Source organism: Petaurus breviceps, unplaced genomic scaffold (assembly GCF_028583685.1).
Source record: "Petaurus breviceps papuanus isolate PSGF00001 unplaced genomic scaffold, PetGlider_PUasm1.0 126, whole genome shotgun sequence".
NCBI classification, from domain to species: Eukaryota; Metazoa; Chordata; class Mammalia; order Diprotodontia; family Petauridae; genus Petaurus; species Petaurus breviceps.
Genome location: NW_027185655.1, coordinates 53289518 through 53311365, shown reverse-complemented (window position 1 = coordinate 53311365; position 21848 = coordinate 53289518). Strand labels below are relative to the sequence as shown.

Here is a 21848-nt window from a genome sequence, read left to right as displayed (position 1 = left end):
AGTTATTAAAAATATTTCCATGCAATATTTAAACTGAATGCTAAAAGGGTACTCATCAATGCATTTGGCCTCAAGAACATACTATCAAAGAACCTTTTAAAAATAGCAGATGCAATAAGTAATTTAGAATTTCCAACACAAATAAGTATGAGCAAGTTCATTAAAAGAAAGTATGCTTTTCTTAGTTACTCATCTGAGATTGCTGTCCCAATTTTGCTACTACCATGTAACTAACCTCTTTTTAATTTATTTGCCCTGCCTGGTTGCACCGAAACTATGATCAGAAGTAGTCAGTGAAGGCTGCAATCATGGCCTCTTAGTTACAGAGGAACAGTGTCAAGTAATAGACACTTAAGTTGGCAGTCAAAAGAGCTGGATAAAAGACCTGGCTCTCCCACTTCCTAGATCTGTCAAATTGCTTTTTTGTCCCCCATTTATAAAATGGGGATAATAATAGTTGCACTACTTATAAGGCTCATGATAAGAAGTGGAGGCAAAGGACAGATCAGAAAGATGGTAGTGGGGAAGGGCTGTGGGTAAAGGAGGGAAAGAGGAAGTTAGAATAATTTAATTCTCTTTCCATAACACTATGTTGTTTTGTTTTCCTAAGTACAATCTTGTTGCCTATCTCTGCCTTCAGGTATTCTCCAGTATCCTCTTTCCAGACTCTCCTTTCTAGACTTAGAAAGTTGAGTAGTTTTTCTGTCTTTTCTAATTTGACTCCCATCCCAGTGCTTAAGGATGACATCGCCTATATCTTATTACATCTGTACCACAGTGAAGGGGTTTAGTAAATGCTTTAAAATAATTGCTAGAGACCAGGTTTGGTAGCATATGTACTGTAGTCTCTACTAATTACTTGAGTTCAGAAATTCTGAGCTTCAGTAGGGAATAAAGTTGATTGGATGCCTGTACTAAATCTGGCACCAATATGGTGAGCCCTTGAGGGCCACCACGCTGCTCTAAGCAGCTTCAAATCTCCTGAGTAGACCAGTATTGGGATAGGATCATGTTTGGCTGCTATACCTTCAGCCTGGGTGAGATAGAGGACTAGTCTCAAAAGAAAAAAAATCTATCTGAAAGGGTTAACTGGGCTTTCATACATTCTGCTTCCCAGTTACACCCATGTCTCCACATCCTATCACTAATAATCACCAGAGACTCATTTCTGAATCAGACATTTATCCTATTCACAAAATCTTATTGGAAGGGACCTAATCCAGGAGGTAGCTACCTTTTATTTGTGTCATGGCCTCTGCTAGCACTGTAGAAAAGTCTATAGATTCTTCATAATAATGCTTTTACATGCATAAAATACATAGGATTTAAAAAATCCAATTGTCAAATAAAAAAAATGTTCATGGACTCCAGATTTAGAACTTCTGGGTTTGTCCAACTCAACCCATACCTGAGCTGTAGACCTAGTGAAGCTCAGTACTTCTGAGCTCAAGTAATTAGCCAGCCTCAGCCACTGCCGCAACGGTGGAGACGACAGGTGTGAGCTGCCTACCTGGTCTTCAGTGATTATTTTAAGCATTTACTAAACACCTTCACTGTGGTATAGATGTAATAAGATACAGGATACAGGCAATGTCATCTCTGAGCACTGGGATGGGAGCTGAATTAGGAAAGATGGAAAAACTACACAGCTCTCCAAGCCTACAGAGTCTGGGCAGAGGATTCTGGAGAATATCTGAAGATATAGATAGGTAACAAGATTATCCATTCCTGACAAATGATCCTCCAACCTCTACTTGACGTCAGTAGGGAACCATTATTTCCAAGCTGCTGACTCTACTTTTAGAAAGGTCTAATTGTGGGGAAATGGGTTTCTCTCTCTCTCTCTCTCTCTCTCTGTCTTTCTCTCTCTCTCCCCCCCCCCCCCCCCCCCCCCCCCATATTTTAGATAATAAGAGAAATCTCAGGACTTCACTGGTTGACCTTCTACTAGATTGTGAAGCCACCATTGACTTGGAATTGAACTGGGCCACTTTTTGTGTTTGTTTTTTTTTTAAGGGAGATTTCCTCAGAATTACATAGTGCATCTGCATATATATTTAAGAGGTCAAGGAATTTATGAAGTCAAAGAAAGCATGATTTATCATCCACTAGAAAACAACAAAATATGCAAAAAAGTGTGCAAGCAAAATGTATGTGAAAAGAGCTGGACACATACCCACAAACCATCCATCATCACACTTCTCCATCACATCAATGACATCGCTCTCCCTGAGCTCCAACTCATCTTCATTCCTAGGAGTATAGTTATACAGAGCCTGAAACCTTAAACAGGACAAATACAAATGCGGGTGTTTAAACAGAAGTTCTTTGTACCTTTACTAACCTAGAGGAGGAGGCGAAACTGATTTTGGTTGGAAAAAAATGTCATTCCAACTAAAAATATCAAGCTAAGGAGTGTGAAATTTTAGTTATTATGGAGAGGAAAAAGGCAGAATTCCCCCTTAGGCTACTGGGCTGGAGCTATGATTACATTACACAATTTACAATATGAAGGGCATTCTGATTTAAGTATTTTTGAAATTTAAAGGCAGGTACTTGTTTCAGCCGCTTGATGAATTTTCTATCTCACACAGCTTAGATAACAGAAATAAATGAAATATAAATGGTGCTATCAGGATTCACCCACAGAAAACAAGAAAGGCTCTTAGGGAATAACATCTGTGGCTTATAAATTTTGAAAGAACCAATTTAGCTTTCAAAATACAATTTTTTCATTAAGAGAAACCTAACTCTTGAGTACCTATGTGGGAATCTGGAAGAGTGTCACTCTTCCAAAAAGGGGATCTATCTTTTTTTTTCAAGCCCACTTATTTTCATTGCATCTGCATTTATCTATTAAAAACACATAAACATACACACGCGCTGCCAAAAAGAAGTCCTTCAGCACATTGGGTGGCCCCTCTAATTGTATTTATGCAACGACCCAAATAAGACCTGCGTAGGAATGGAGGGGTTGCAACATACTGGCAGGGAGGTAAGGTCCACACTACTGAAATCATGCAACCATGAAAGTATTTTATTTTCATAACTCTATTGCCAACTAGAATTGGTAGACCAATCTCAGTGGGGGAAAAACATCTCATATTTGATGTAGTACATTTTATGCTGGTTTATGTATGGATCACAGACCAGGATGAAACAATGGAAAACAATGGATTTGGAATGTTCATTGATTAATCTAATCCCAAATAGTTTTACAGCTACATGTTAGATGAGAATTATAAAGATTTGTTCCTCCTCCACCCCAAACTTTCACACTCTTGAACAATTCCTTCATATAAAAAATAATTAATTGAACATTACCATTCCCCAGCCCCCCACATTTTATGAGAAGCTATATTGGAAGTATTGATGAAGGAGTTATAAAGAGATTTGGGGGGGGGTCTAGTACCACCCATCTTACAGAAGTTACTGATAAACAAGATGAACAATGACATCTTAAAAAACAAAAATACAGTATCTGAGGTAGCCAGGGAGGAACTGGTACATAATTAACATGAAAGTGTCCATCTGACAATCGAAGGCTCTGAAAGCCAATTTATATATCTAAAATATATCCTCCCCAGGAGAATGAAAAAAAAAAGGATGCCGTTTAATTCTCAAAAATTGTCATTCAGCTAGAAGAATCAGCAGATCACAGATTTAGACCTTGGAGGGACCTTAGAAGGTACCTGTTTCAGCTCCTTAATTCTGTAGATAAGGAAACTCAGGTCCAGAGGGACAGGAGATTTGTCCAAGATTTTACAGTTAGTAAGTGGCAGGGGGGAGTCTAGAAATCTGGTCTCTCCAGGCCAGTGTTCTTGTCCCTCCCCTGCATTTCCACAAGACTTTGCTACTTGTAGTCACTCAATTAATGGTAGATTAAGAATAAGGGCCACATTGGGGGAGCCCTGGAAATGTGGGGATTGTGTGGCATTGAGGAAATGGACACAAGTGATACCGACAATGATGAACATGGTTTGGGAATGGGAAAATAAATGATTAATTATATGTAATTATATGTGTGCATATAAAATTGCATAATTAAATAATTTATTTTAATTGTTCTTCAAGTAGGAAAATCAAATTCTGGCAAAATAAGGGAAAAGTGTCTTTGAGCTTCAGGACCAAAACATAAGAGTTTGTATTTAGGTCACTGATGTATTGATTTTTTCTCACATGTGTTTGATATTATCTATTCTAGTGGTACAACACTCACTGAATCTTCCCTAGACAGAAGTATGGACTGCTAATGACTTAGATAGGACCAAGAGGCCAGACTTACAAATAGATGGAATAGACTACCCCCTATATAGTATGTTTGAAAGGAACTCCAAGAAGGCTTCTTGCCTTCCTCTTCCCTCCAACTATGTTCTCTGCTTTGCTCCTAATGCCTAAAATACCACCATTGGAGAGGGATTCCTTTGGTTTGTTCAGTCCCCTATTAAAGTGCAAATATAATGAGGAGGGGAACAACATTAAAGCCTCATTGTTCATTTATACCTTATTGCAAACTATTTCATTAGAGTGTTATTAAGAGCAGATTTTCAGTATAGGAAAAGGGGGAAGAATGTGAAGGTACTAGCTGCCTGTGGATGGGGAGATGGCACAAGGGAGGTAATTAGTGGGCTGGATTTGGAGCTAGAAGACCTGGTTCACATCCTGGTTCTGCTAAATACTAGTTATGCAATACTGGGTAAATCATACTTTTGGGCCTACGTTTCCTCATCTGTTAAAGAAATCTGTTAAAAGAAGTCAGGAGGTCTAAACAGGTTTTTAATTTTTTTTTGTCACAAACTCCTTTGGATATTTCATGATATTTCTAGCAGACAGTAAGAGCTGAAGATGAAAATACTTTGGATAAAGAAATGCTCAGGATTCTGAATAATGCTCTCTGCCTTAGGAAGTGACCTTACTCTAACAGTATTGGAATATGTTTTGTCGTTGTATAATCTCATATAATAATATATAATCTCATGTAATAATAATCTCTTTGGTGGAAGCAGAATGTTACTAGGTCATAAATCTGAAACTGTTGTATAACTTTCCAAAGTACTTGGAATTGTGTTGCCTCTCTCTGGGTCAATCACTGATTTTTCAGAATGAAAGACTGTGATTGGTCCAAGGCTTTAAAACCCAGATGCTTGGAGGCTCCCAAGACTGTTATATTATTATCAAAGACCAGTTTGCAGGTGTGAAACTTGGGCATAGGATGATGTCTGTGTATGTGTTTACTTAGACTGTCCTGCTTTCACTTGTTTCATTATCTGGGTATATGAGAAAAGAATCAATGCATCTTCCCAGGAGCTTCCTACTCCAATTAGTGTTTAAATTGAGTCACTTTAGAAGGGATGCATTCCCTGTGTCAGGGATTCAGGACTGTTCTGTAAGATGTATTGGAGGAAACAAGAATGAGTGGTGGTGGAAGCAGGATGCCTTAAAAGGACATTTTTCTTTTAGTGGAAAATTGCCCTTGTTCCAAGAAAAGGCAAAACTGAATTATTCTTGAACCTTTTAAGACTCAGAATCTAGCTTTTCACAAGACTTGTTAAGGGTCTAAATGAAGCCAAGCTTCTCCACCCATATTTCATGGAATGTAACTGGGTGGTATTTTTTTTAAACAAAGAATGTTTTAATTAAGTCCCGAATACCATTTCCTAAATACAAAAATACCCATCTGTGGGCTCTGTAATTCCATAAATACAGAATGCCAAATCTGATCACCAAAAGCATGGCTTAAGTAAGTGGTCAGAAAGTCAATTAAATTCTGTATCCACAGAAAACAATGTCTAATATTCCTTACTACTTAAAAGCAGCTACCAGTAAAGCATGGGGAATGGGCTAAAACATTTATGTTCCTAAGAGTATTACAAATTTATTATTTTCAGTTTGGCGACCCCTTGAAATTATTTGCAAATAGCCCAATAGGAACTTGAAAATGGAAATTAGAAAATGTACTTAGTTTTCAAATTCAGCAAAAATTACATTCATTACCTTCACTTGCAAGGGCTTATGGGTTTTCCTACCAACTTTTTCCTCTTACTAGCCTCTGAGGCTATTCTAAGCTGAGAGCAGGTTTGCTAGTCTATGGACTCTAGTTAGGTGTGAGGTAGGGAAATGAAGAGCCAAATCAGAGAAAGGGGTGAGTAGGGAAATGAACAGCCAAATCAGAGAAAGGCAATGTGGAAAATGGAAACAGCACTGACCTTGAACTTGGTATCACAGGATCCTACCTCTGTTATTTGGCACTCATGTGACTTAACCTCTCTGGACCTTGGTTTCCTCATCTATTAAATGAGGGTGTTGGACCAGGCCAGCTTAAAGGTCCCTCTCAGTTCTAGATGAATGATCTCATGATTCATAAAAATGGCTTAACCAGTTGCTACTTCCTGGGGGCAAGGGGACTATGACCCAAGGAGAGGACAGTGGTCAGAAGGCTTGAGACTTATTGAGAATATCACAGTTGACACTACAGAAGAAGCTTTAGCATCTTAACTAATAATTCCCCAGCATCTGGATGAAAGGGGGTTAATGTCTCTTTGGTACCCTCTCCTACAGGAAGCCTTTCTGATTCTCTGAGTTGTTAGTGTTCTTTTGCTCCATGGAATTTTTTATTTTTTATTTGTGTACATGTATTTCTCCTTGCCCCCGCCCCCAGTGTAATATAAGTTTCTTGAGTGTAGAGACTATTAATTTTCTTTGTACCTTAAAGGCACAGTGCATTGCGAGCAGCAGGTGCTCAATTAATGCTTATTGAATGAAGAAAAAAAAGCAGGGAGTGGAAATAAGGTGGAAGGACTCTTAGAGAGACTCTGGCAACTACAGGTTAATCAGTCATTGCTTCATAAAGGTAAATGGGATAGATCACTTGTTTATTTATTGTTCTTGAAGATGCCATCATGTGGGTGGTGTCTTGACTTGAAAGTAGACTGGATTTAAGTGAGGCAAAACTGTGCAAAGTCATCAGCCTCACTGTCTCCTCCAGGGTCATCAGAGTCCAACGGCAAGACAAGGACAGATCACTGTGGTGGATGTGGAGGGGAGCATTTCTAGGGCTAAGAAAGGAAGTAGACGTGCTTGGGTAACAGTGATTTATGAAAGGCTGCCATTTGGAAAGGGCCCTTCTGGAAACACAAGTTAGAGTGGTGCCAAGTTCTCCTGGTGGGCTCTTCTCACTCACCTGCTCTCCCAGTAAATACAAGTGAAGGTGCCAGCATTACAGTGAAACCTATACTCACTGGGACCTACGTTGCCCATATGGAGGAAGGAAAACCGACTCATAAACCCCAAGGAGGAGCCTATTTCAGTCCTAAAGCGAAGAGAAGGAACTCTTCATCTAGGCATCCGTAACATGAAAGGGACGGGATGTTGTCTTCAGCGGGGGAAACAGAATCAAATTAGGCTGCTTATTTGGAACTCTTTCCCTTAAAGAGATTTACCATCTTCCTTTCTGGCCACACAGATTTTGTATTTGAACCCCCCAGGCTGCTCCTTCCTTTTTTTTGCTAGGGTTAGGGTTATTCTTGAATTCAGAAGAGAAGAAAGATACTTACGGTTCCCCCCCACCTTGTATGTTTTCATGAGTAAACCCAGGGCGCTGTGGCTGTAATGAAATGATTTTCAACGTAAAAAAAAAAAAAGTATAGTACTGTTACTAAGTAAAAGTTTGGATAATGGCATGGTATTTTTTTCTCGACATTTAATATTTCCTGTTGTAAAAAACCAAGAGGAAAGAAAAAGCAAACAATAGGACTGTTGCAGGATTAAGAATTGGAATATTTTGAAGGGAATTGTCAAAATTAAACCCAAACAATCCATGTCCAAAATTCTTGGAACACGTCTACAATCTAGACTCTTCACATTTTAAAGAAAGATCACAGTTTAGTCCCATTGATTTTTCAAAGGCCAGGAATATTGCAAAGACGCAGACACTGTACCACTTGAATGGGACAGGATGGACAACAGCATACATTCTTAAGTCTCCCGTATATTCTCAAACAAGCAAAAAATAAATCACATTTAATTCTGACAGCAGAGGAGCCACATTCATTCATTATGTTTTTCCTGCACGGACAACATTCTCATGTACAGTACACATGAAAATATCAACTGGGCAGGCACCCCATGCTACAATTGGATTAACACTGTCCCTTCTCAAGGTGAGGAGAACACCATGCAGATTTTAAAGGGAAAACAGACGACTTTAAATAGACTGGAACAAACAAGATCCAGGTAACACGTAACATTTTACCTTATTAGAGAAATACTGGTAGATATTTCCAGTGCACTGAACCCTCAAAAGAGTTTCCTTTCTTTTTAAACTAAGCATCAAGACCAGTATCTGTAATAGATACTTATAATATTGGAAATGATAAGCCTTAGCATCCTAAATCACTACATAATTGCTTCATCTAATGGAAAATAAATAGTACTTTTTATAAATAGGTAAGCTGTATGTTAATTTGTATTCACTGAATGATCTAAATATATCTTCTAAGAAAAATGCTGCATTACAATCATTCATAATACATTTTAAATGCACCCTAAAGCTACATGAGACAGGTATGTAGTAAATATAAATTTTTCTCCAAGTATGCATGGTAGCTTACTGAATACTAATCTTTCATGACCACTGGACTATAGTAATTAGCTAAATGAACTTAAACATAAAGAAAGATATAGTCAGGTTTGTAAGACACTTAGAGTACATGACTGATAGGCTGTTCAGATCTTTCCCTGAAAGTCTTCATCACCCACTGGTCCAATTTGGTTTAGGGCACAGTATGTATGAAAGTAGGTAGGCATCTTGTTGGTGAAGTAGTTAGAGTTCTGGACTAGGAGTCAGGAACACCTAAGTCCAAATTGTTCCTCAAACACTTACTAGCTATGTGACCCTGGGCAAATCACCTAACCTCTCTCCTCAGTTTCTTCATCTATAAAATAGGCATAATTATAATACTTACCTCCCAGGGTTGTTAGGAATTTAAAATGTGATGCTTTGTATAATACATTTTGCAAACCTTTTAAAGCATTTTATAAATTATAGCTATCATTAAAAACATAGGGAAAGAACGAACTATGGTGGTTTCTTCTAGCTCAATGAGGTGACTTCACAATACCTTTCTATATAACATGTAAATAATAAAGCTCTTCTGTTCTGAGGAGTTTTATTCAAATCATATGATGTATAGAAAAGCCCCTGAAATGTATTTAGCCAAATACTGTCCTGTGCAAAAAGCACAAGTCCCAGCTCTGAATGGGCTGAGTTGTGGAGAATGCCTCTCTTAAGGTAATTGAACAGTGTCCTTACAATAGTATGACTTGAAGTTTTGAACCCCAAACAGCATAAGTGTCCTAGATGGTCTGATTATTAGAAATTTTTTTTTGCTCCACTGTCTGCCTATGAAGCAAACCAAAGAGGAGCTACGGAACAGAAGAGTTCAATGCACAAATCATCTATCTTAAAGGCAGGAAATTAAAGATATAACTTACCACTATCCTCCATTGTGCTACTACAAACCAATGTTACACTAGCAATATCACATAATGATTAATGTTATGAAAAATATGATCATCATTGTTAAGGTCAAATTATTCTGACTGGCAACTACCAGCATGTATTGAAACACAAGTTCTAGGTCCTTAGTCAGATTTAATAGAGTAAATTCAATATATTTTCTTTTGCCTCAATTATACACAAACATAACATTGTAATACATACATATATATGTACAAGTCATTGATTTTTATTTAAAAATGATATAAAATTTGCATCTTCCTTTCAGAACAAAAGTACCTAATCACCCACAAAATTTCACCCGATAAAAAATATAATGTTCACCATAATGTACAATTTCTAAATTGAGCAGGAAGGAAACTATCTTATTTTTAGTTTATTCCCTTAATCTCTAGTTCAAATGAAACTAAAGTTATAAGATCAAATTGCCAACCAGCAGAAGCAACCCAGTAGAGAGGGAAGGGAAAGAGGAATAATTTTTCATAATTTCCATTTTATAGCTATACTGTAATTACTAATCACTACAATTCTACTACTTTAATTCATCTTTTAATTCTTTTAATTTATCTCACTTGGAGACTCAGGTTTATTTATTGTCTCTCCCCTTTGGTTCTAAAGTCATTATTTTTTATTCTAGCATATGAAAACCCATTCCTTTCTGTTATAAGCATGTGTCCTCACTGTATTTTAAGGGCTTCCTTGAGGTTTAAGCCTGGGCTTTATGTCTTTCCCTGTTCATTAAAATAACAACAACGAACTTTAATCCTTCCATGCTGCTTAAAGAATTCTTTTTTTCTTCTATTGTCTGTGTGCTACTGGATTCATTTGCTTACATAGGTCAGAATTGATGGAATCTTTGATGGAAGTATCTTTGAACATCTTTCAAAGGAAAATCTATGTGTCTTTGCCTCCAGTTTCCCACTGTCTACCTCTCCACTTAGTTGTCCAGACAGCATCTCAAACTGAAATTGTCCCAAACTTAAATCATATTTCTCTCCTATCACCCCCCTCCAAGTTGCTCCTGCTCTAACTCCTCCATTTAAAAAAAATCCATTCTTTTCCCAGTTATCCAGGTTCAAAACTTAGTCATCTGCCACTCTTAAGTTCTGGATAATTCATATTCTGGGGTCGCAAAGGAATCTGTAGACATGATAGCTGAACTGCTGTGAGGAATCTCTGAAAGTGCACAGTGCTACATGGGCTATTAAGAATGTTACATCATACTAACCACATGAGTTCATTATGAAACTAGGTAAGTGGAAAGTTAGATGCCATGTACTTGTAGCTTGGCAAAATGCCTAATAAAGTTTCTTATGTTATCCTTGTAGATGAAATGGAGGGATGTGGACATTAAGAGTGCATTTTGGCAGATTTGGTTTTAGACCCAGTACACAGAGACAAATAGATAGATGTCATCCTAGAGAAAGATCTAATGAAGTACCACCATGCTTTGTCTTTGGTTCTGTTCAATGTTGATATTAGTGACTTGGATGAAGATGTGTGTGGAATGTTTGTTCTGTTCAGTGTTGTTATTAGTGATTTGGATGTTCTGTTCTGCTCAATGTTGTTATTAGTGACTTGGATGAAGATGCATTCAGAATGTTTGTTAAAGCTGTGCATGGAACTGGGAGAGGTAACTGATTCGTTGGATGGAAGTATCCCACAAAGGTCAGTATGATAGGAGGAAGGGCTACATTTATTAAGATCATATTTAAAGGGAATATATGAAAAATCCTTTAACTATAAAAGTCAGTTATACATGTGCAATTTAGAGGGAGATGTGACTAGACAAGAGTTCATGTCTGGATATTTTAGCAGACTCCAAGTTCTTGGGAATCATTAGTGGGATTTGGTAGCCAAAAAGGCAATGAAATTTTAGTCTGTATTAACAGAGGTATATTATCTAGATCAAGAGAGGGATCATGTTATTGTATTCACCCTCGTCAAAGACATCTGGAATATATTTACTTCCAGTCACCACATTTTAGGAAGGATATCGACAAGCCAAAGGAAAGTACCAAGAATGGTATGGGGATGCAAAGAGATGCCATACTTGTTTAAAGAACCTGGGATGTTTAGCATGTGGAAAAGAATGCCTTGTAAAAACTTGGCTGCTGGCAAAACATCTGACAAAATTTCTTATATTTGAAAGAGGGATTAGATTTGTTTGGCCCTAAAAGTCAGAACTAGGAAATTCTAGGGTGGGGGAGGAGTGAGTTTTCACCTCAGTACAAGGAAACAATTTTTGAATAATTAGATAACAAAAAAGCAGAATGGCAGAGGATATTGGTTCATATTCCAGTTATCTGGTCCCAAGGTTTCCTCAACTTCAAAATGAGAGGATTGTACCAGATGACTTCTAAGGTCCCTTCTGGTTCTAAATAGTTCCCCATCAATGGAGATCTTGAGTTGGAGGGGTTATGACTGTTTGTTGGAGGTATTGCTTCAGCTATGGGTGAGACTACCTTCCCTCCAAAGTCCCTTCCAATCATGAGGTTCTATGACTTCTGTTTCTCCCCTACTCCCCATAGCCAATCAACGGCCAAGTTCTATTGCTTCTTCCTCTGAGAAAACCACCCATCTCATCCTTTCTACTTTTCACTTCCTTATTTTGTCTAATCTTTCTGTTTGCTCAGAAGTCTTCAAGGTCTCACTATGATCTAATCCATAACACTGCTTCTGCTATTATTCAGAGCCATCCATAACCTGCCTTTCTGGTCTTATTTGCTTCACATACCCAACATCCCAACAAACTGAACTAGGGACTAGTTCCTTTTCTCGTCCTGTATTCTCATATATCTGCACCTTTGCTTATCTCTCCTCCCATGCCTTGAATTGAGACCTTCCTTGACCAACCCACCCCCCATCCTTTATCTACTTAAATTCCTCCTTAAATCCCTACTTAAAAAACTCAGGTGTTAACCTTTTCCACAAAATCTCCCCTAAAGCCCTTAAACTGGAATCTATACTTCCCTCTTCAGATTTCCCATAACTCCATCTAGACCACTCCTTTCTTCTTTATCACTGTTTATCTTCAGGTTACTCATGCACATGACTCATCCCTCCTATTGAATTGTAAGGGCCTTGAGGGTAAGGGCTCTGTCATATTTAATTTTTATGTTCTTATTTCATATAGGACTTAGAATAGTCCCTTGCACACTATAGATGCCTCATAACTAAATATATGTTGAGTTAAATCAGATTGAGAGACAGTAAAAAACAGATTCTGACCAAGTTTTCCACTTTGGGGGTCAGGTAGGGGACCCTGACCTGAAGATTTCATTGCTATAAGGAACTGCTGTAGAGTAGACTCCCTTTACCAAAGCAGACTTGATACCTGCTCTTATAATGTTAGTGTTGTCTGGGACCCTGAGGGGCTCAATCACTTTTCCAGAGTCACTCTGTCAGCATGGGTCAAGACTTGACTATCAGGTTTTCCAACTAGTAGGTCAGCCCTCTGTGCACGACACCAAGGTGTATGACTGAGCTTACATTTACTAGGATCAATGGTTACTCTTTAACCTCTATTTGGATAACTCAGAAACCTACTTTAATGGAAGATTACTAGTCTTAACACTGGGAATTAATTGGTCTCATTCCTTTCCTTCATTATTAAGCACAACACAATTACTTAAGAGGCAGCATTATGTAGTAGATAGGGATCTGGGATAGGGGTCAGAAACATCTGTTAAATGAATGGAATGGAATAGTACTATTCCATATGAATGGATGAAATGGATGGTTTTAGTGGAAATTGGGGAGACTTCTACTAAGTCTGTCTAAGTGATAACGCAAGAAGTGAGCAGAACTAGGAAAGAAAGTGATACAGTGACAACATTATACAGGAAAACAGCTTGGAGACACTAAAACTTTGATTAATGTAATGATAACCATGATTCCAGAGGACCTGCTGCTACCTGCTGCTCTAGAGGCTATAGTTTAGGTATGTCTGACTTTCCAGGACCCTGTGGACCACACTGTCCATGGGCTTCTCTTGGCAAAGATACTAGAGTGCTTTACCATTTCCTTCTCTGGTAGATTAAGTGACTTGCCCAGGGTTACACAGCTAATAAGTGTCTGAGGCTAGATTTGAACTCAAGTCTTCCTGACTCTAGGCCTAGCATCTATCCACTGCAATACCTAGCTACGTCAAAGGTAATAGACTTAAATAGCAGAATGGGACATGGCCAGTATGGGAATTTATGTCACTTCAACATGCATTTTTGTTATGAGGGTTTTACTTTTTGTATTTGTTCATTGGGGTGGGGTGGGAAGGAAAGAAAAACAGATGCTTGTTAATTAGAAAAAATAATAGTTATATATATATATATATATATATGTATTTTTAAAAGATGTGAGTTAAACCCTTTGTGGCCTTGGACAAATAATTCATTTTTCAGTGACCCAAATAATTTAAATTGTAAAAAAGTTGCCAACATGTATTGATTGGTTGAGGAAACTTTCTTCTCTAGGAATTCCTTACAGCAGTAAAGTCACAGGTCAGGACCAACATCATTACTGGGTGGAGTCACACTGTTTACTTGCTTGAGTGCTGGTCTTGGAATCAGGGACACTTTTAGGTTCAAATCATACCTGGTATGTGTGATGGACATGTCACTTGTTTCTCTCAAATCACTTGTCTCCTAAGTCATAGACAGGTTACAGTCTCTCTTGGTAAAGGGAGTTTCCATACTAGAAGTTCCATGTGCTGATGAAATCACAGATCCTCCATGTATTTCATGGACCTGGACTTGATCTTTAAAATCTTTTCCAAGTATATAATTTTACGAATACTAATAAAACCAAAATAGACTTCATGCTAAAAATTATCTGTAATATATTAATATATAATATTGTATTAATATATAATATAATAATGCATTTAATTTCAGAATGTTTTAGTCATTTAGTAGTGGGACGTTGTAAAAATTAACTAAATGTAAAAAGTAATAATATAAAATCATAACAAGAACATATAAAATTAATGTCTCCCATTCCTGGAATGGTTTCCTCCCCTAACCACTGCTTCCTCTTTATCTAGGAAAAATCTTTAGCTAGGAAAAAAATCAATGATTATAATGAATTAATGACATTTTCAGATACAGCAAATCTTAAGGACTTTCTACTAAGTCAAAGAGAAATGGATAGGTACCTGTGAAATCAGAAGATGTTGAAGTGTGTTCTTAGTTCCATTTTGGTTCATTAAGATTGAGGGAGACCGACTGACTCCCTGATAAAGGAGCCAGTATGGGTTCAGTAGAAAGATTACAGGTTTTGGAGTTCAAATCCTACCTCTGACTCACAACAAGTCACACTCAACATTCCTGGGCCTCCGTTGTCTTATTTGCAAAATGTAGAGCTCAGGCCATATGCCATATGAGCACAGAACAGCATGTAAGTTCAAAGCCTGCTTCAGACACTGACTGTGTGATCCTAGGCAAGTCAATTATCCTGTTTGCCTCAGTCTCTTCATCTGCAACATAGGGGTCAGCCTATGGATTGTTGTGAGGATAAAATGAGATATCTGTAAAGCACTTTGCAAACCTTAAAATGCTATGCAAATGCTAGCTGTAATTATTATTATTACATAAGAAGCAGAGAAGTTGCTGACTTGTATTAGAAGGAATTTCCTCAATCAGTGAAATGACAGATCTGTCTCTATCTCATAATTATTGCTGGGGTCACTATCATTCACCAAAATGCATCCGTGGTGTCTTAACTTTACCGCCATCTAACGGAGATCAAGGGCAGCGACATGACCGAGGATTGTTTTTGGGAACCTCCCAGCCAACTAAGTCAGAATGGGAACAGGACGTTTTCGATTAGATATTTTAAGAGCAGACTGTTTGGCGGATTAGATAGCCATCTCTTTTCCTGCCCTGTGTTCTCCCTTCTTTCCTATTTTAACTATTTGCAGAGGCATTTCTATTAGTCATAACCTCTTAGTTATTTTGTGGTTAAAAATATAACAATATACATTCGTGACATTTAGCCCAGATCATATGTACTCTGAGGCTAAGAAGATGAACTTTAGGTTAATACCTTGAAATTTCTGTGCTGGCTCTGTTTTAAAGGAGAAGTACACATCATCTCTACTTTTCCTTTTTTCTTAATGGTCAAAATGAAAACTCAAACGACCTATAATTTTATAGGTACAAAGTGTCTTTAAGACTTGCAAAGGTCTTTATTATTATTATTGAAAATAATTATTTAAATAATTAAATTTATTTAATAATTTAATTTAATTTAAAATTATTTAATATCTAAATATTATTATTTAAAATAATCTTTTTAAACAGCATTAATTTGTGTTTAGGCTTTTTTTTAAGCAGATGGAGAAGAGGCAGTTGTTAGGAGTTGAATCCATTTGAGACACAAGTCACAATAATTTTATGCTTCCTTGTTTTGAGTTATATTAACATCTATATTATTTTATATTTAGTTAGTTCTTACCACAGCCCATTAATAAATGGCATTCTGGAAACAAATGTATATTTATGGTCCAACACAATTTCGCTTAAATCTTTTCTTTCCTTTTTGGCTTAGGAACCAGCTGTTATCATTGAGACTGGTTTTAAAATGCATATGAACTTTCAAAGCCAGGTAACCAGTTTGAAGGAAGTCTAGACATGAAATCACTGTTTTAAAAATAAAATAGACTCTTTCCCATCTAGAAAGTTTAGGTGCAGTACTGTCAAAAGTTACTTAGCACACTCTGTCTCCAAGCTGTTCCACAATATTAAGTGATTCTAAACTTTAAGATCTGGTATTAAAATCTTAAAAATACCTTCTGAGAAGATTTAAAGTTTTCAGAGGATAGCTAGGTGGCATGGTGGGTAGAGCACCAGGCCTGGAGTCTGGAAGACCTGAGTTCAAGTCTGGTCTCAGACACTTACTAGCTGTATGACCCTGGGTAAGTCACTTAACCCTGTTTGCCTCAGTTTCCTCATCTGTCAAATGAGCTGGAGAAGGAAATGGCAAACCACTCCAGTATCTTTGCCATGAAAACCTCAAATGGAGTCCTGAAGAATTAGACACAAATAAAACAACTGAACAACAATAATTTTTTTAGAAGAAAATGTTTTTTCACGGAATAGCAGCTTTTGTGCCATCATATTATATTTAAATGAAATTGTCCCAGGGATCACAGTCTTTCTAGTTTTGCTTTTATTGTAAAATTAAGAATAATATGACTTGGTATAAAACCTATGAAGGAAAATTGGACTGAGTGTCCAACTGGATTGAGTGTCAGATATAACATACAGCTTTAACCTACTCTGGAAAAACAGAAATTTAAAGGTGACTGGGTAATCCAGTATTATCTGAGAGCCTAAGGTCTTACTGGGTCTGAGAACAAGGTAGCATTTGTCTGATGGCTCCTGCCAGCCATAAAGGGACACTTTTGTGCAAGGATTCTTTACTTCTGATTACCACCTTCTGTCAGGGTCAGAAAAAGGGATTGTTCAATGAATATTTCTTTAGCACAGATTGATTTAATGGTAAATGGAATGAAGTTGTTACAAAATGCTAAAAGCAAAATAATATAAACAAGTACATATCAAAAATGGGACAAAAAGAGATGATGGAACTTTACCAAAGTCAAGGTCTTTACAATTCTCAATTGTTGTTTTACTTTGTTCTTGAAGAAGACCATGACATCAGGGAAGTGACTCCATGACATACAAGAGAATTGGATTTAAGTGAGGGAGGGCTGAATTGAGGGGCAGGGTAGTAGATGCCTAGGTGAACCATTTAATTGGAAACTTGCTGTGACTGAGATTAGGGCAATGGTTTAAGACTAAAACTTGTCGCCCTACGATGGTGATGGGAGCACAAAGCCTGTGGAAATTAACGACTCATGCCCCTTGACTATATAATCCTGTTTTAGAGAAATATTTAGAATTCACTCATTTAATAAAAAAAAAAACAACAAACCCAGTACATTAATGAATAGAATATCTAATAGGAAATGATTCGCACTTTCATTTAAATAAAGGTTATTGTGTAAGGAAACTCGAAGAGGACAGATAACTCCTAGAAACACTGTTCCAAAAGGAAGGCACGTTGTCAAGAGAACAGAGCTTAGCTCACTATAGTGACAAAATATTTTGGGAAGAGGATGATGAATTAGAAAAAAAAATTCCAACAAATGGGACATGAGTCAAAAAAAAACATGGAGAAAACGAGATGCAGTATATGAATTAGGAAAGTTCTGGTTCATGCTTTGTTTTCTGGTCTTGGAAATCAGTGTCTTAGAAAACACACAACAAACAACAAATCATTGAATGGACAGAGAAAACGATACTCTTGGTGCTTATTTCATTACTGACATGGTGTAGATTCGTGGCAAGTGTTTGGGAGTTTTAAATCTCAGCTCTTCCCCTTACTACCTACACGACCTTGGGCAAATCTCTGTAATTGTGAGTCTGAGTCTTCTCATCTGTAAAATGAGTGTTATAGAAGACCATCACTATAATACCTTCAAGCTCTAAAATCTTATGTAAAACTCTGTTTTTACTTAGTTAAATGGCTAATGGGAGAAGAAGATTTGAATACCACTACTCAAATTACCTTAGTGGAATAAAATTAATAAGCACAACTGAGCTGATTTTGACCTATAAGTATCTTCATTTTGATTTAATAAATAACATTTATATACTACTATACACTTGTTATTTTATATATTAAGAAATAAGATATTTCTTAATGTAGATGCTTAATAAATGTGTTTTCCTTCCTTCATTTGATTCTAACAATGATCCTATGAGATAGGTGCTATTGTTATGCCTGTTTTGTAGATGAGCAAAGAAAGGCTGAGTAATTTGCCCAGGGTCACACAGCTGGTAAGTGTCTGAGGCTGGATTTGAACTCAGGTTTTTCTAACTCCAATGCTCTAGCTGACCAATGGACAGGACTGAAGCACTAAAACCGTGAAGATGGGGAAAGACTGTCTCACACCTGGGGTGTGCAGGACCCTACCCTGTGTGAACTGCTGTGACCTCTGACAGGTGGGCTGCAGGATCTCCTAGACATCACTGGGCTACGAGGAGGCTTAGCCATTACAAATATCTCTCTTTTTAAATCAGCCTGAAAAAACCACAAAGAGGGTGGTCAGTTCTCTTCACATGCACATACAACAGACATGCTAAAAAAACAATTTTGAAAATTAAAAGCACAGCAGCACCCCTTTCCCACAGGGTAAGAGATCCCAGTGCCTGGGCTACTCCTTCCTTGGCAAAATAGTTAAAGCTTTGCAGCATATTCCAGGGAAAAATTCACAGCAGAAAATTTGCATACATAAGCAGTTTGCTAGGAAGGACAGAAAACTAAGAACACACAGAAGGAATTTCGTCCCTAGCAAATGCATTAAAATTGAACATACTCATCTGCTGCCTGATGTCCTCTGTGCATGTTTGAATAGGGAGGGGAGAGGGAACTGAATGCCAAATGTCTGCTGGATGTAAAACTCTTTCAATAAAGAAAAGCAACTTTCTTCTGGGGAAAATGATAAAAATACAGTCAAGTGCTTAATTACAACTCATCTTTAGAATGTCAGAAACAGCCCTCCACAGGGTCCCATATTTTTCCATTAACCCATTTGGAACAAGCCATCATGGAAGCCTTTCTAGTAGTTTATTTGAGATAAATGCTAATATTTTGGAATTTTTTTTGGAAAATATTTTGGAAGAAAACTGCCAAAGAAGGATCTCTAGACTGAAGACCTGAATTCCACTCTAGCTTTTACCAAGTACTAGTTGTGGGACTGTGGTAAGTCACTTTTCCTCCTCTCTGGGCTTTAGTTTCCTCCTCTGTAAAATTAGGGGACTGAACCAGATCAGTGGCATCAAACCCAAGTAGAAAGGAGGTCATTAAATCATAGTAAGGATCCCTGCAGGCCAAATATTAACTTAGAATACCACATGTTAACATTATCTATGTTTCACTGTTATAAAATTTATTTTGTTAACTACTTCCCAATTACCTTTTAATCTGGTTTGGGTAACACTCAGGAGTGTTGCTTGGCCTAGGATTTCTAAAGTCTTTCAGTTCTAACATTACAGAATATTACACTAGCTGGCCAATGCCTTTATTGATTTGGGGAAGATTTGAACCATGCTCTCTAGGGGCATTAGGGAAGGCTAGATTCATCTTTCCTCCTTAATGACCAAGCTACCTTACTCAGAGGTAGGAGACTATGGGTCAACAACAGATTGATGTATTGGTTAGTTCTGAATAATGGGTTTGCTTTTTATTTCTTCCCTTCAATCTTTGTTAGAAGGGATGACTCACTCGGAAGAAGAAGGGAAGTGTTATATCTGGAAATGAAGATGATTTAAAAACAAAAGATGTGATAATCAATCTGTGTTAAAAAGTTTCAATGGGCATCTTTCTTTGGTGGACCAGAACATTGCTTCTACCGAGGGATGCTTGAATAGAAAGTAATGTCTATTGACTGAAGAAAGAAGAGTGGGGCTGGAATACAAAACACATATAATAAAGTATTAGAAATTTGGGGACTATCCCATCTCCAAGTGCCAGGCCCATTATCAAGGTAAAATACCTCCTGTGTGCAGTAGCAACCTTATTAATAGGGAGAGATTTTGCCTTTGGGGACCCTCTGGTTTGGGATTATACTGGAAGCAGATAGCTCTTCTGTATGAATATTATCTTGTTCACAAAGCTAAAAATCCTTAACTGCTGTAAGATGTGTCTATAGTCATTAGTTATTATACAGGGTCCCAAAAGTCTTGGTGCAGTTTTAAGTGCTCAACCGCACTAAGAACTTTGGGACACCCTGTATTAGTTACAAAATGTATTTGGGAATCTAAAAGGTCTAGATTATGAAATATCTTTCAGATATTGATTTTGATATGGAATGATCAGTATCAGCCAAACGCAATAGGAAAAGCCTGGGATGAATGCAAGATTGTAGTCTCACTGTTCCTAGGTTCTATTACATGGAGCCATACTTTAGGGGAGACTTCCTTATAATGTTCTATAGTGAGGGACCTTGTCATCCAATTCTCCCCAAATGGTTTAAAAATTTTTTTTTGTTATTGTTGTTCAGTCATTTTTCAACCATGTCTGACTCTTTGTGACCCCATTTGGGGTTTTCTTGGCAAAGATACTGGAACAGTTTGCCATTTCCTTCTCCAGATCACTTTGTGTGATGTGGAAACTGAGGCAGACAAGGTTAAGTGACTTGCCCAGGGTCAAACAGCTAGTACACATCTGAGACTGGATTTGAATTCATGAAGATGAGTCTTCTTGAATTGAAGCCCAGTGCTTTACCCAACGTGCCACCTACCTGCCCCAATAAGGTCTAAGATACACCTATTAGTACTTCATCTACAGCAAGATTCTAGTCCAACTCAGCTACAAGTAGTCTAAATCCCTTTTGCTCAGCTTTAGGAGAGACAATAGGATCATGGGTGTTGAGACTCAGTTTCCCTATCTTTAAGATGAGGACGTTGGATGAAATGGCCTCTGCAGTCCATTCCAGCTTTAAATCTTAGTGATTCAAGTGATCCAATGCCTTCATTTTGCAGAGATGGAAACAGAAACCCAGAGAGGGATAAAGAGACTAATCTAACAGGTAGCAGAGAGCTGGCTTTATTAAGGGAAAGAGTACCTTGGGGAATGATGTTTAAGGCTCTGCAGATTTTTTACCCGCACTATATTCATATTTCAGTACTTTATAATTCAGAAAATGTTAGTTTTGCTATGGAATGCTTTTATTTAAGTAGGATAAGCATAATGTGCTTGTTGATAATATGAGAATTATATGACTTTATAAACCCAGAAAAAAGAGGGAAGCCAGCTGTTCTTTGCATAGAATTGAATCCATTTTCCATCAAGGTTTTCCCTTAATAGTCTAATATTTAGCTCATTCTCTCCTTTGAGTTAGAGAACTGCATCTACTTGAATAATTTCCTAACCATTTTTAAACAGAGCTGGAAAAGGAGTCCAAGAGGTAAGAAAAGCCAGTGAAAAGAATTTTTAAAATTACCTAAAAATGAAAGAAAGAAAAATATAAGAAAAATTTGTGTCCATGTGTGTTATAGCAAATCCAATTACTCTAAGATTGTTCTTTCCCCTCTACCTAGTGGTGAAAATAGATGGATTTCACCTTCTATGACCCAAATTAATTTATTGGGGTATGTGAATATGTTGTGAATAGATTGCCTGAAGAATATTCTGGAGACTTTGTATGATCTGACTCAGTCACTAGACTCAGATTGTGCCTTGCACAATCTTTTCAATGTTTACTGTACCCATTATTCTTAATTCCAAAGAATGAACATGGAGACCTTAGTTATTTTTTTTACAG

General features: G+C 37.4%; 1 protein-coding gene across 7 annotated transcripts in view; it reads right to left on the bottom strand.

Moving 5' to 3' along the window:
- SORBS2 (sorbin and SH3 domain containing 2) overlaps nucleotides 1-21848 on the bottom strand; it is a 276947-nt gene that overhangs the window by 3170 nt on the left and 251929 nt on the right. For all 7 annotated transcript variants that reach the window (XM_069095777.1, XM_069095723.1, XM_069095743.1 and 4 more), the window contains 2 exons: nucleotides 7554-7603; nucleotides 2177-2283 (listed from right to left, as the gene is read on the bottom strand). In XM_069095777.1, the coding sequence (XP_068951878.1) occupies nucleotides 2177-2283; nucleotides 7554-7603 (157 nt within the window). The remainder of the gene's footprint in view (nucleotides 1-2176; nucleotides 2284-7553; nucleotides 7604-21848) is intronic.